At 38.1% G+C, this 16,329-nt stretch overlaps 1 protein-coding gene across 1 annotated transcript in view; it reads right to left on the reverse strand.

Annotated features, from left to right (window-relative positions):
* The window catches only part of LOC121934053 (macrophage mannose receptor 1-like), a 66,687-nt gene extending 50,861 nt beyond the window's left edge, over positions 1-15,826 (reverse strand). The window contains exons 1-6 of the mRNA XM_042474037.1: positions 15,630-15,826; positions 7,970-8,371; positions 6,054-6,227; positions 5,027-5,191; positions 2,913-3,026; positions 980-1,126 (exon numbers count right to left, since the gene is read on the reverse strand). Of these exons, the coding sequence (XP_042329971.1) occupies positions 980-1,126; positions 2,913-3,026; positions 5,027-5,191; positions 6,054-6,227; positions 7,970-8,371; positions 15,630-15,690 (1,063 nt within the window). The 5' untranslated portion in view covers positions 15,691-15,826. The remainder of the gene's footprint in view (positions 1-979; positions 1,127-2,912; positions 3,027-5,026; positions 5,192-6,053; positions 6,228-7,969; positions 8,372-15,629) is intronic.
* Positions 15,827-16,329: the final 503 nt, after the last annotated feature.

The following is a 16,329-nucleotide window of genomic DNA, read 5'->3' on the forward strand; positions in this document are numbered from 1 at the left end:
CCCCCCTGTTGTGGTGAGATACCAAAATATTTTCAATCGTTGTCCCTTCAGGCTGCGAGGAAAGCCTTCCTTTTTGCAAGGCTGAACATCCATCCGTCATGTGTTACTAAGGGGAGATATATGAAAATTCCATTTGTTAATCGTCTTTGTATATGTGAGGCAGTTCCAGATACCCTCCAACATATTGTTTTTCTTTGCCCATTATATCAAAAACCGAGAAAGAATTTGATAAAGAAACTAATGGAAATGAACTACTGTGTAATGGATATAACTTTAGTGCATTTATTGGAGGATTGCAATGAGCAGATTACACGAGTGATGGCAAATTTTCTAATGGAGGCAACAAAAATCTGGTATAAATTGAACAACTGTAGTCCATAGAATTACATGTTACACGGACGGAATTTTAAAGTATTTATCTTAATGATTTTAGTTTAAAATTTTAACTTGTATGATGTTTTTTTTATTTGAGATGCCTAATAAAGGTTATGGTATGGTATGGTAAGAAACTTTGGTACACAGGCCACCTGATTATATGTTCCTGTTTTAACTAACCAACATAACCTTTAAAAATATATATCCTTGTCTAAAAGCTAGTTGTTTTAAAGACTTTGAGGGGCAAACTTTTGAAAGGGATCAAAAATGCATCTTAAAACCAAAACCAAAACATTGGAAAGATCAATCAAAGGCTTTCATGGCCGGCATCCATAGTTCTTTGTGGGTTTTTTGGGCTATGTGGCCATGTTCTAGAAGACTTTATTCCTGATGTTTTGCCTGTATCTGTAGCTGGCATCCTCAGAGAAATTCTTCACTGAAGATACCAGCCACAGATACAGGTGAAACATCAGGAATAAACTCTTCTAGAACATGGCCACATAGCCTGAACACCCCACAAAAAAAATTATTGGAAAGATCTCCCATATAGCATGAGCATAGTGCCAGTTTGTTAAATCATACAATGCTGTATCCAGCAACCTACCTGAAGGATTAATGAAGCTGTTGGGAAGAGCATTTCCTTTTTTACAAATGTAACCAAGTTTCCTTCCACATTCTTGGCTTTCCCATTTGCCATTTTTACCAGGATTAAATGTTCCACAGATTTTTCCAGGCTCTGGAGAAGGACTTCCTTTAAGTAACAGATACAAACAAGAAAATTATACACTATGCAGGCCATAATTTAATGAATGGTCTTTTTTTTATAAATCCTATTATAATCAAAGAACATTTAAGAGGTATTTACTATACAATGTCAGTGCCAATATGGTATAGTGTTTCAAGTGATGGAGCAGGACCTGGAAGATATGGGTTCTAATCACCGTTGAGCCATGATATGCACTGGTTGATGTTGATCTTGTCTACCTCACGGGGTTGTTGTTCAGAGGTTAAAGGAAAAGAAGTATATACATGTAGCAAATAAACAAACTAACTTTGCAGTCAGAGTAAAGGTTGAAATGATCCAAGCTGCCATTCTAATTATGGTTAAAATGTAGACTACGGTATTTAATTCCAAGGGAAACTTCCTCTGTAGTTGGTCTTAAAATATGAATGATTCACCAACAACAACACACATTGCTTTAAATTGTCTCCTAGCAATTTAAATCCAATCTATATTAGAACACCCCAACCTCACAAGGATGCTCTGAGCCAGGTTATCACATCTTCTTTCTGGTTTCAAGCCAGCACACACCACATTCCAAAACTCCGTCCACCATTCATATGGTCATCCACGCACCCTGGGCTTAGGCAACAACTTTTCTCCTGCCTTTGCTCCTCAATGACCCTAGTTAAAACTGAAGTGGTCACCACATCACCATAGCCACAGGTTTTGCATTTTCTATGGCTATTCATACAGTTTGATTATAAAGGCCTTTCCTGGGCACCAGTTCACTCCATGAAGCTGAGAAAGGAGGCCTAAGTCTATGAAAGTTTATGCTACAACTTCTCTCACACAGTGAGTCTCAAAGGTGTTACAAGATCATTTGTATACTGGTATTCCAGACTAACAAAGCTATGTCTCTGAATTTAAATCCAAATTAAACATCATGCCAGCATCCCACTAGCCACAACCCATGAATGGTTTATTAGGCAACCTCTTTTGGTGCCTGAGGTGGATAAAAACCAGGGAATCATAGTATGTGGTAAGAAGGTGAATTGAAGTTAGTGGTTAAAAGATAGATAGGCTGTTTTAAAGAAAATGTGGTACTTAATTTACAATATTGATTTGTGCACTGGACAATAATTAATATAATTATTATTTGTGAAATGACTGCAATGACAAATATTTCTTATTTCACTCCAAGGGTTTCATGGCAGTTTATAGAAAAAAAAATATGACCAGCATCAACAAAAAATATAAATATAACTGAAAACAGTAAGATAAATAAAACCACAAATAGCAATGACCAAAAGAAGCAACAAAGCATTAACAGGCAGCAATGAAGAATCATAACCTAACAAATGAAAATAACCTAAAACAAAATTCTATGCTTAGATATTATAACAAAAATACTAATAGGAAACTCAGGGTGGCAACTAAGAAGGTCCTACTTGTGGAAGACAATCTAACCAAGTATGACAGATCCTGAAGCTGTGTTTTAGCTAATTTCAGATAACCGGGAGGTTAGTGTGGAAGCAAGCAGTCCCTGAACTATTCAGGTCTCAGACCACTTAGATCTTTCCATGTCAACTCCAGCCATACTAACTTAAGCCCAGAATGACAGTTTTGAATATTGAAACAAGACCTTCAAAGAGAGTCCATGAATGGGCTCATTGTGATTTGCATTGTAATAGGGACAAAATGAAAGTTAATTCAACAGGGAAAAGATACAACAGGGAACACTAATGTATGAGCAAAATTGAGGGTGTGGGGAAATATAGGTAAAATATAGTAAAATAATAACAGAAATAGTTACCTGGTGCCCAGTTTAGATATCTGAAAGGATGGCCATTACTCCACTGCCATCCACTGTTGAAGTCCAAACCGTTAAGACCAAACCAGAGTTCAGTAGTCAAACTGGAAGTTAACCCTATGTGGGCGTGCAAAATACAGCAAGTTATCAGTCTCAGACATACAACCTTCACAGCAGGTAACAACAGTTATAGGCTATTGGACAAGGTCAGGTGGAGAAGGAAAAAGAATTAAGGAGAATTTCAAAAACCATTGAAGCATTTACTGCAGAAACAACTTCTGTCACAATGTCACTTTTTAGAAAATGATTGCTGGTGTAAGCGAAACCTATGGAATTTCAGAACTTAGAGTAACATGTTGCAAGTAGTGAATCACCTGCAACCTACAGTATTATTTTGGGCATATGGGAACAAGAGGTTGATCACATCCTTCTGGCAAATAAAATAATATTACTCTTCTCATATAATTAACTCTTCTCATATAACATATAAGGGATAAAGGGAAGAAACAGGAGTTGGCAGAAATTATACTGGGACAGCATTGAGAAAAGGGGCAGTTGGAAAGTGCATCCCTCCAGCAGTCTTCCCTAAGCCCATGCTCTCCAGATGTGTTGGAGTATACATACTGCCTGAGGGCTTGTGAGAATTGTACTCCAACACATCTGGAGAGCATTATGCTAGGGAAGGTGTGATGTATATGGTGAGACAGGTAATGTGGAGAAAGGATAATAAGAGCTGGAATTGGTAAGGGCATGTCTCAGGCTACAACATTTCAGTGGTCAGCCATTTATTTCTGACTTTCAAATCTCTCAAATTTCAAAACATAAGCCTGGAATATGTGATCTAATTTATTAAAGAAAATAAACTGTGACTAAGCATTTTGCCTGACTGCAAAATCACCACATCTTTATCCTATGTAACTAATCTCAAGAGCAATACCTTCCAAGGCAGATGTGGGCAGGCAGAACTGGGACAATGCTCTCCTTTTTTTAAAAAGGCACTTTATTGTGCACTATTAATTTAATATATCCCTGTACTCAGACTTCAACATCAGAGATTTTTAACAGAATAAAATTAATAGTGTAATAATTGAATTCTCTTTTAATGTAACATTTTCTGTGTTTTTAATTGTAGAATTTTTAATTTTGTAAACTGCTCTGAGTCCCAGTTTTGGGGAAAGAGTGGGATATATAATAAAGGAAGACGAGGAGAACATTATCTCACTTTTATATCACATGCCAGTCATATTCTAATGACCATAAACTTCTTCTCCTTCTTATCTTTATTTCTATTTGACTATTTCCCCAAAACTGGGACTCATCTTTAGGTGAAACATCTCTTGCCTGAATCCCAGGGGAGCTAGTGCTAGTCAGTTTCAACATCAATGGGACAGTTGAGTCAGTGGTGTGACTGAGTACATGTAAGCACACTATGTCCCTGTGTCAAGCAATATTTCCAGTGAGTGCAAATCTTTTACTCAGTGTATGCAGGGTCCTTATAGTAAACTTCCTCAACATGGTTCCCTCAAGAGGTTTTGGACTATAGCAGTCCCCATCCTTGACAATTCTTTATAGTGGCAAAGGCTGATAGAAGTTGTAATGCAAAACTTCAGGCTGCTTTATAATATCATTCTATAAGAAATTTTATTTATCACTTACATGCTAGATTGGATTGCTAAATCTGAGTTCAAATTTGTTCACTGTGTTGATACAGATATATAACACCATGATTCTTAAGACAGAACAGTCCACTAATATTTACAAAGGAATAACATTTCTGTTATATCTGTTCAGGAATAACTTTCTGTATGTTGAAATAGTGGGCATCTCTGATCCCAACTTCCACACCTTCAGTTTAATATCTGACTAGAGTCTTAATATATGACTAGACAAGGCTGTTTTTGTGCCATCCAGAATTTATTTTTTCCAGAATTCCTGATCATGGAAAAGCTATAAATGAGTGCAATTGTTGTAAGTGTATGCAAACTAGGCACACATTAGCAGCCAAGAAAGGTCAGAAGCAGAGACAACAAGAGTTTGTATGGTACAGGTTTTAAGTTCTTCCCTTTGTTGTGTGCTATAATGAACAAAATGTTAGAAAATACTCAACAATGACTTACCTGTCAGCCATGTTTGCTCATGAAGCTCTGTGATGCTCAGCAGGTGGGCACTTTGTTGCTCACAACTTTTACTAGCTTGGTACCATGTTAGTGCAGCATCTGAGTTTATCTGATATTGCATATCTGTCAAAGGGTCTTTTTTCCATAGCTGCTGCATTCCATCAGCTACAAAATAAAAAAAATTAAAAAACCAATATATATCTCCAATATTCATGATGGTAAGACCAAAGAAAATGCATCATTAATTATGGAGATCACAGATGTGAAATTACAGAGTTATTCTGTTTTCTGTCCCTCAGCTACTCCATACCTGACATCAACCATCTCTCACTGCCTGCTGTGTACAAATATCTGTGGAGTGGGTTCCTAATTGTTATCTGTAGAATGGGATCCTAATTATAGGGGTCTACAATCCCCAACATACAGAGAGAGGGGGGTCAAAACATGGAGAAAATGCCCACATCTCCTAGAGGACATTTGAGAACATTTTGAGGGGAAAACTTTTTTTTAAAAAAAAATACTTTTCTTGGGGAGGGTGGACTGAGGGCCACAAAAACAGACCATGGGCCACAGTTGTCCCACCCTTGCTGTGCTGAGTTTGCAGGCACACTTTAATCTATTGACCAGCCAATTAGAACATTAAACAGTGAAATCAACCAGAGTTGACAAGCCATAACTAGAGAACCAGAGAAGGTACTTTATTGTCTAGACCTGTTTACATTCTAGTGTGTCACTGTAAAAGGAAAAGAAAATATTTTGAATGACGTTTCTCACCATGAGTAGTGCCTTTCATTTATTAAATCATTGACTTGTGCACTTTTTGTGAAAAAAACAAAACAAAACTCTATACTGACATTTTTGCAATATGTACATTCATATGCATATACTGTAAATGATATAACAGTTGGGTAAAAGACTGGTAATTAATCACTTAGCATGCTCCTAAACAGTTGTTAGCCTTCGCATGGACATTAAATATGTTTTAATTTTATGATTCATACTTCTAAAAGAACACTGCAAAACTCACATTTCACTGGGCAAAAGCCATATTTTTTGTCCGTATCATAGTTTCTCGTTGTTGAACACCACAGAAGGCCATCTGACCTGGCAACATTTGTACACTCGGCATACCAGTTGCCGCCATACAGGAAAGGGAATACACATGGTGCTCCGTTGTCATTGCCTTTCAAGGTAAACATATCTGAGAAGAGAGGAAGAGAGAGAGAAGAGAAAAGTTTTCCTTTCCCATTGAACTAGCTGAAATCTTCACAATAACTGCATTTTTCCAGCAACAGTGTACTTCTATGAGTTGGCCCTGTGATAATCCAAATTATTTTGTTTTGTTACGATCTTGAATAGCCAATTAAGATCCATTAGCTATGCTGGAAATTGAAAACTCCTAAAACTGGTTCAACACAATTACCTACAATTTTGGATTTTCCTTGGGGGAGTATCATGGAAACTGTGAATCTGCAGATAGCATCTCAAAAGCAGACTGATAAGGGAGAATTATCACACTCAGATGGGATAAGGACAGGTTCATTCTCCCATCCTTATTCGTCTTTGACTGTGATCCCATGAAAAGTTTTCAGATTGCAGCGTTATTGTCCTGTCATTGAAGAGGCATTGCATTAACGTGAACTCCCATTAATGCAAAATGCTGGGCAATGGAGCTTCAGCGATGAGACAATGATGGGATCTGTGTGACGTCATTTGAAAGTCTTTCACGCAATCACAGTCAATCTTGCTTTCTGTCCAGGATAATGATGGGATAAGCAGAACATCATAAGAAAATCTTCTCACAATCACACTATAAAAAGGGGGAAAGGACAGGACAAGAATGTTTCATCCCCCATCTGATAATCTCCAGGGTCACATTCTGGTCTGTTTTCTGAATAATGGGATATTTTTATACATATTCTGTTCATGTTATCTATTGATCTGTAATCTGATTCTGCCATCAAGTCATGCTCTAAGTCATATTTGTCCAAACACCTGATGTGCTCCTGACAGCCTAGGAATTGCTTTTATCTCATACCCTCCAACTGTCCCAGTTTATCAGTGATGGTGACAATTAATCTTCTGTCATCCCACTTTTTGTAGCTGCTTTGAAATGTTGCAGTTTCTTTCTCCTACTACTACTTTCCATCATCCTCAGTTTACTTCACTTTAGTAGCTGCAAACTGAGTCCAATGTGCATAAGTAATTTGTACTCTATTACCTCAGTGAGGGAAGAGGAGAAGAGAGGGTACATTCTTAACTTTTCCAGGAGGTTCAGGCAAAAATAAAATGCTGCAGCCTCTCCTAACTTGTGTGTTCTTTGTCATTCATAACTTCTGCCATCTTGACCACACTCCAATGTTGCTTGATCACACATGTCCCAGTTTTCATCTGTGAAACACTGAAGGGTACGATATCTGATTGGTCAGTGGGAATTGTAATCAAGCACATCTGGAAAGTGTCCAATTGGAAAGGTCTGTTTTAACTACAGAAATTATGACACAAATTGAAATCCTGTCTGGACACAACACTAGTGTAAAAATCATTGTGCAAGTCGTTCTCAGAGGCTGTATAAGTGCAGCCCCTTGTACATACACATGTAGCATTCTCTCATACATCTATCTGATCTGGCGGCTAGGGAGCTTTTGAGATATGGGTGAACTCAAGGCCATGCTGCTTCCTGAGTAATCAATACAGCAAATGTGGGATCTGGCATAATAATACTGGCCTATATTTATACTACCATGGAAGTGTGTTACCATCTTGGCTGCAGAATATTCATCTGTGGTAAAATCCTCCTTATAATTTGGACAATTTTGATATAACGAGACTCTCCCAACGTGACAAGTAAGTACAGTGATCACTATGGGCTTTTGGTTATGTGCATTCCATGATATCATGACTAAAGAATTTAACTCAAATTAAAAACATGGCCAGGTTTACCTTCATAGCCCCGGGAGCACAAGTCATCTTTGGTTCCATAGACCTTCCATCTACTCCATCCGCCTGATCCTTTGTACAACATAATTCTCTTTTCATTACGGTTACCATAATTGAAAAAAAGATCTGCTCCTTGGATGGCAAAAAGCGTATCATTTCTGCATTCCCATTTTTGGAGATTGCTTTCTGAGTCACAAGGGTACAGACTAATAGGTGTCCAGTCAATCTTTGAAGACACTCCAAAACATAACTTCAAAGAGATACTCATTAGTTGGTGACTGGAAATCCATCTGAATTTTTGTTCTTCATTTTCATGGTTACAGGTACTGGCAGTAACGTAGCTTGAACTGACAGCATGTACGCAAAGCTTGTGGTCTTCATTATATATTAAAAATTTACTTGTATCTGTACAAAAATGTAAGATAAATAGAAAAATTGGCAAATAGTCATTTGTATAATTGAATCAAGCAGTTCTGTGAATCCCCCTTGCTTTAATATAACTTTTGGACCACTACTTACTGATCCATTGCCTAAGATCAATTAGATCTCATTACAGACAGGCCTTCTCAGTGGTGTCACACAAATGTAAAGTGAATGTAAAATACTAACATATGGTTCCACTTATATCTCCAGCAGGTCTCCTGAAGCTTTATGGAAGTGCTTAAAAAAGAAAAATATACTAGCCCTAATAAAGCTTAACAGAATTATCATAAGCAAAAAATTAAATACAATATCAGAGTTATTAACAAGAAATGGTTAGAGAGCAGTATATTTTGGTTAGAGATCAGTATAGTGTATTGGTATATAGCAAATTGTAGCAAACAATTACTAATGGTCAGTGAGGAGTGTAGCAGCACCGCAACTGTTTTTAGGGAACTATCATATATACCTGACTCTAAGTCAAGAAATGCATGCCCCAGAATTGACTCTAAAATCCTGGGCCAACTTATATGTGGGTCAATAACTAGTACTGCTTAGAAAGGTCCTAAAACAAGCAAGCCTGATACCCCACTCTTGGTGCCTCTAGGTACTGTGTTTTTTCTCTGTGTGTGTTGTGTGTGAAAGAGATTCCCAGTCCGATTTGCAAGCCTCTGCTTCCCATGGAAGAAGCTCCACATTTAACACCACTTGCTTCCCTTCTCAATCTGATGTTAAAACCTCTCCTCCAGCACCTGGGAATTGGTGTTAGGAAAAGAAGGAGTAGAAGTCATATTTTCCCCATTCCATCCTTTGTAATAGCCCCCTAAGTTTTACCCTCGGCTTATCCACAGGTCATATAAAAATCCATGATTTTGACCCTGAAATCTCCCCTTTACCTATACATGAGATCAACTTGTACACGGGTATATGAAGTATGTACAAAGAAAAAATACCTGCCGTGGGAAATAGAGTAATGCCAACAACAACAATCAATCAATCAGCCATGAAAAACCAACACAAATGCATAATCTAAATAAATACCCCATATAACTCCCCATTGTATTTCAAGTATTGGGTCATGTGTTTAATCTTCTATTTTAAAGATTTTGCTTAAAACCAGAATGTCCAAAGGCTTTGCTCAACCACCTTTCTTAAATTGGTGGGGAAAACATCTGCTTAAATCAAAAGGTTATTGCTTGAGCTATATTCCCCAATACCATGACTTTTGAACCAGGATTAACTCCCTGACATGTACTCAAATTATGGGCAAATGAATGGAAACTTCTTTGATCTCAACTAACACTACACTACAGCATAATAATAATAATAATAATAATAATAATAATAATAATAATAATAATAATAATAATAATAATAATTTTATTTGTGTTTCCCCGCCTCTCCCAATTGGATCGAAGCGGGGTTACAGACTAATAAAATTACAGTACAAATAATTAAAATTCTCTAACCCATTATAAAGATTAAAACCAATATATTAACTAATGGTTAAGAATAACCATATAATACATAATACAGTACAATTGGGAATTAAGCAGCATCTCAATTCAGGGGCATGTCAGTCATTATCTTATAACATATCTGGGTATGCTTGGCGAAATAGGTCGGTTTTCACTGCTTTCCTGAATATCTCTAATGAGGGGATAGACACATGGCAGAGGGGAAGAAGCAGTGGCAAAAAAGGAGCTTTCACATTTGGGCCCCTGCTTAAACTTTGTGAGCTCTGCCGAGAGTTGGCTGGCCAGTTGGAACTGTGTTGCTTCTCCTACTTTCTTTTGTCCGACAAGCCAAGAGAAGAGGTAACAGAATAAACAAAGTTTTGGGAGGGAACAACTGGAAGCTGTGTGGAAAGGCACATCTCTAGGGAAGGAGGAGAAGGAGTATCCAGGATTGATTCTTCAAAAGAGTACTTCACTTTTATTGCCTCTCTTTTATTTAGAGTCCTTCCTTGCCACAGAGAAATATGGGATGTCGGATGCACCCCTTTCCATCCTGGTGAAGAGGAATTAAGAGCCCTTCCTCGTTGGGGAGTAGCTTTTCTTGTTGCACCTACGGTAGTTAGCCTGAAAGGAGCAACCAAGCAGCCAGTTGAGCAACAAGTAAGAAGCCTGTCGTGTGCACTGACCTTTGCCACAAAGCCTGGAACAAGCAAGAGGCTTCTCATTCACTGCTCTGCCAGGTGCTGAGTGACTAGGTGCAAAGGAGCAGTGACCACGATTTGTTTTGAATGTGCAGTAGAGCAGTAGACCTAATATCAAGAAATAAGCATGAAGGGGCTTCTAGTGTTGTCCCTCAAGAGGAGAGGGGGTGGTAGCCTGAAAAGGTTTGAGGACCACTGAGTTAGACATTCAACAAGGCTAATGGAAAGTAAATAATCAAACTTCCTCCAGTTCTGAAACAATGGTATTTGTTTGACTTAGAGTCGCAATGACCCGCAATAGCAGAAAGTGGAATTTACCTCTTGTCTTTATTTGGAACGGAAGTTCAGATAGATGGCAGGCATGCTGAATGTGCTTATGTTTAAAATTTCCTTGTTGGGGTAGTGTGTAGTCTCAATTTCCTTGTGTGTGTGTGTTTTTAACGTAGCTTTAGTTCTGGCTTTAAATTGGATTTTTCTATAGAATATCGCCATGTATTTAGAAGATTGCAGTGTATTTCTTGGATTTAAGGTATAAGTAACATCTGTGATTTTTAATTTATGTGATCTTTAGTTTATGCTGTTCTGTGGTTTAAATTCCCCTGATTTGGGGATGTTCCAATCAGGAATTTTGCAACCCCCTATTGAACTTTTTTTAGTCACCAAATTTCTAGCAGAGCACAGACTGAAGCAGTGAAAATCATTTATAACTAGGACTCTTTGATTTGCTATACTCACATCCCCTTGGTAACTCTGTCTCCTTCTTTTCTTTGGATGCCTAAACTATTTCTAAATGCTCAGCTGAAGTTTTACATTACTGCAGAGCTAGAAATCTGGGCACTGGAGGAAAATGTCATGAATTCTTGTTGGGTGTCAATGCCCTCACCCCCACCCACCCCCCACCCCCAAGTAGCTACACTCCTGGTTGCGACTATAATCCTTTGATCTAAACCAAAGTGCCTCCCCCGCAAAAAAATTTGGAGAATTTTATTCCTTTTTTTTAAATGGTAAAAAGATAACTTTTAAATGCACAATGATACAGTGGACGAAATAATAAACAAAGAAAACAGTCAACAGGACTAGAGCAACTTAGACTTGCTGTACAAAGCAGAGCATGTTCTCTCATCCAATTTGTTATTGTCCTTTAATTCTGTCTCTAAAAGAGACAGATCCTCCACACTACAAAGTGTTACTCATAAATATGGCCCTCGCAGGATACTAGCATGCTGCTAAGTCATGTGAAGACCAACTCACTGGAAAAGACAATAATGCTAGGAAAGGTGAAGGTTGCAGAAAGAGAGGAAGGCCATATACTAGATGGATAGTTTCAAACAAGGAGGTTACAAGATGCCAGCAGAACAGTTGAGGGAGTGTTTCGCTTATAGGACTACTATTAGTCAAGGCTGACTCGACTATTTATGGTTCCCCCAAATATTGCTGGACTACAGCTCCCTGTCTAGCTCACCACTGGCTATGTTTTCTAGAACTGATACAGTCCAAAACCAACTGAACATCCAAGTTCCCTGTCCCTGGTACATATCCCCCAAGAGTCTGTTGGGCAGAGACAAATTAATTCTCTGTCATCCACCTTTTTCAGCTGCTTTTAAAATGTTCCAGCTTCTTTCTTCTCCTTCCCTTTTACCTCTTTCTTCCTCATTTTACTTCAATTATTGCAAACTGAATGCAAAGTGCAAAAATAGTTTGAATTCAATGAGGTTAATAGAGAGGAGGACATGATCTTGTCCTTCCCACTAGACTCAGGTAAAAGTAAACTGCTGTAGCCTCTTCTAGCTTGCATGTTCTTCCTTGTTAATAACTTTTACCATCTTGACAGCAATGGTGCTTTGCAACACATGTCTTGGTTTTCATCTGTGATATGTTGGAGGATTTGCTGGTATCCAGCTCTCTGAAATTTCAAAAGGAGGTTTTTCCTGGTCCTCTCTTAAAATTTTGGACATTGAAAAAAAGATCATGTTTGATTGGTCATTCATATGTGTGTATATATTCATGATAACTTGTAAGACATCATATTTTTATTGTTGAAATACCAGAGGTGTCTCTTTAGCAGAATAGTAAACGGGAAATTAATGTTCTTCTGTTTCAGTGAAAAAGCTGACCTAGACTTATCTCATCCCTAAGCTGGTTTCCTCCTCTTGTCCTCCTTGGCTTCCAACCCATTAGGAAGCAGTATAAAGCTGATGAGTGCTGGACTGCAGACACAAATTCTTGGTGTTTGCCAGTCTGTTTTTCTTACTGACAATACAAGGAAATGTACAATTATCACCAATGATGATAAAGTGCATTGTTGCACCAACCATTAAAAGAGGTTTATGTAAACTAATATGTGCAATGCTTGCAATTTTTTTGAAATATTGTTATGGACCATTTGAAAGAACAGAAACACACAACCTGAAATGTTATAAACAAATTGATATGGCAGTCCTGGTATGGCTACTCAGTGCAATAGGGTCTGTGTCCAAGTAAGTGGATATGGGACTGCATCTTGAACCATAGCCACTGCATTTTTTCATTCCATTAGAATAAATTAAGTGACACTAAAAGGTTTAAAAATTAAAGTAAATGTGTTATCAGGGCAACAATATTCTGCTTATGTACTTGGAATTAAGCCCTGCTGAACCCACTGGAATTCACTTCCCCCCAACCACTATAGTCCCATAAACTAGAACTTCCAGACTCTGAATAACAGGACACAAACCCTTGGACTTTTCCCATGTCCTCAATCTCCTAGTGGGAGGTAATATTTGTGGGCCTTGGCAGCTGCCTTAGGATGCCAGATGCTGCTGTCAGGATTGTCTTTAGTCAGTAAGTCCTTTCTGGGGTGTTTGTGAGGATTAAAAGCGGGGGGGGGGGGGAGAGATTTTGTAAATCACTCCAAATTCATTGCAGAAAGGGAGGGATAAAAATGTAATGACACTTATAATTCATCTTATCAGCTCCAACATGTGAATGGTCAACTGTCTACTGCACAGTACCTTTGGCAGCCCCTTTAGTTAATATTTCATTCTTAATTTCCAACTTAAATGACAAGCTCTGACCAACTGTGGTTGCTACTTAACATTTATTGAAATCACCAGTACTTGCCCCTAGGTCTCAGGTTTTGGCCTGGAGACCTCAGGGTCAATCCTGAACTGGTAGCCCTAGCTCTCACCTGCTATTGCTTTTGTGATGGAAATAACAGTGCATCTGAAGAGAAGTTCCTATTAACCTGAACACTCTCCACATGAGAAAGAAACTTTGAAAATCAGGGGTCTTGGCGCTGTGAAAAATTTCCATGCAAACAGGAATGTTTCTTCTTTAGAGATATGAAATGATTAACCTACTGTCCACTTAGGGTTTTATCTCAGGCCCATCTGTGGCTACAGAGCCCTGGACTGAAAGATGGCTAAAGGCCTCATCTTGCCATTATGCTAAGGCTGTTCTGAAAGCATTAGGTGTGGTTCTGTCTTTCACTGTCTTGTCTACTTGGTGTCTTTTATTTACACAATCTTCCTTTGTTTCCTTCTATTTTTTCCCCCTCCCTCAAACCTTCCTTTCTCACTCCTACACAAAAGTCTTTCTCAGAATGTCTTACAATAGGTCCTCAGGCGCAACCCAAGTGAGAGTTGTGTTCCATGCAAACTCTATAAGGTATTTTACATGTCCACATAAAGTGAACATATTCACCTGTTTACACAAATGTGCATGTGTTCATTCTACCTAGATACAGCTGTTTTGTTATTGTGTACCTTCAAGTCATTTCTACCTTATGTCAATCCAAAGGTGAGGCTATCACATTGTTTTCTGGCAAGATTTATTCAAAGAGGGTTTGCCTTTGCCCCTGAGGCTGAAAAAGTGTGACTGGCCCAAGCTCATCCAGTGAATCTCAGTGGCTGAGCAGGGATTCAAACTCTGGTGTCCAGAGTCATAATCCAGTGCTCAAACCACTGAAACACATTGGCTTACAGATACAGCTGTACTGTGGATTTGTGAAGATTCTTGTGTCTGGATACAATTCTGGAATGAATCACCAGATACAGAGAATCTCATAAACATCTGAACCAATGTAAAATGTAGCATGTAAAAACTCTATCTTACTTCATCTAGGGAGCTTTGTTTAGATGACCTAATATTAAGTGTTGAGTACAGAGGATATATGTGTATATTCCATATAGAAGATCCTATCAAAATGTTAAAAGTGGGAAGAAGATCAATGGTATAAATTCCTTGACCTCCTACACCTGTAGATTAATGTAATCATGTACAGAATTCTATTCAGCAGGGACAGCACTGTATAAGACACACGAAACATACCAAAGCAGAACACATATAAAAGATGTTGCATCTACAAACTCATATTTCTACAATCAAGAGCATGTACAGTATTTGGGAAAACACTGAAAAGAATGCATTCACAATGGCTCATCTATTACAACTCTTACATATGCATGAAGTCAATATGTTGCATTTCTGATTATCCTAATAGATTATGTGTGTTTATTCAGAAACAAGCCGCACTGATTTCGATTGCCTCGCTCTGATATAACTTGTTGTAGAGCTGCAGCCATAGCAATATACACACTGTGTGGTCACAACTTTACAATTGTCCTCAACACTAGAAGGAAATCAGAGCTATACAGCTGTAGATAAAGGCATCCTTTTATTCTTTCATGATCAAAACTGCATATATAATCACACTAGAACTGCATAGTGTTGCATAATGCTATTAAAAATAAAGTTATATTTTTATTTTTATATGCTTATAAATATTTTATTCTATGATATGCATAGGCATTTAAGATACTCTCAACAAGCAACCTATTTCCAGAATTCATGTTTTAAATAAGGCACTGAGAATGCATTTTGACATTTAAAGGCGTAAAAGTCATTTTGCTAACCAAAACATCACCCAACAGAAATCCCTAGTTGAGCTGGGTTTTTTTTTTAAAGATAAGATTGGTGTAATATACAAATCAGCATGCAACTCAATTACACTTAATATCTGTTTGAAAGCTTGTTTGCTCCTAAGCAAAGGAAAAAAAATCAAAGCTGCAATTCTATCATCATATTCAAGATAGGATTGTGACTTACCCACTAGTGAAACTGCACCATGACAAACTGAAAGAAAAACCATCAGCAAAGGAACAATCATTGTAAGTGAGTTACTGTTGGCTTCCCTTCCTCCAGACTACGCTGTGGAATGGGTTCTTTTTGTACCATATCTTGTTAAGGCCAGCAAGGAGGAAAGCTGTGCTCATTTCTGAGAACTGATAGTTCAGGGAGAGCATTCTGGTTGTCCAATGATAAGGAAATGCCCTGCCACATGGGGGCATTTTAAAATAACAGGAATTCACAGTTCAAACGGTGTTTCCCTAGGCTAATTTCACTGCTGAAGGAAAAAGGAAGGAAGAGCTTCCACAGAATTGCAGATGATAAACTGATGACTGCTCAGCACATTTTTTTTCCTGAGAATGCCTCACATGAAATGTGGGAAACAGATCATTTGCTCAATTGCGTCTGCAAAGATCTTTTGGCAAACTGGGAAAAACTAAAAGAAAGGAACAATTTTTGCCTCACTGGCAAATTTAAAACTGTAAATATCAGTTTGGGATACTCTTTATAAAAGTTTGAAAAGGTAGTTTTAGAAGACAGTGCATTAACTTCTTAAATGAGAGATGGCCTAAAGCTTGTGGATCTTCAAATGTTGCTGGGCTGCAATTCCCATGAGTCCTAGCACAGTCAATGGAATCAAGGGAGCTATAGCCCAGCATGGTTTTGAAGGGCCATAGGT

This window comes from Sceloporus undulatus, chromosome 6 (genome assembly GCF_019175285.1).
Source record: "Sceloporus undulatus isolate JIND9_A2432 ecotype Alabama chromosome 6, SceUnd_v1.1, whole genome shotgun sequence".
Classification (NCBI taxonomy): Eukaryota; Metazoa; Chordata; class Lepidosauria; order Squamata; family Phrynosomatidae; genus Sceloporus; species Sceloporus undulatus.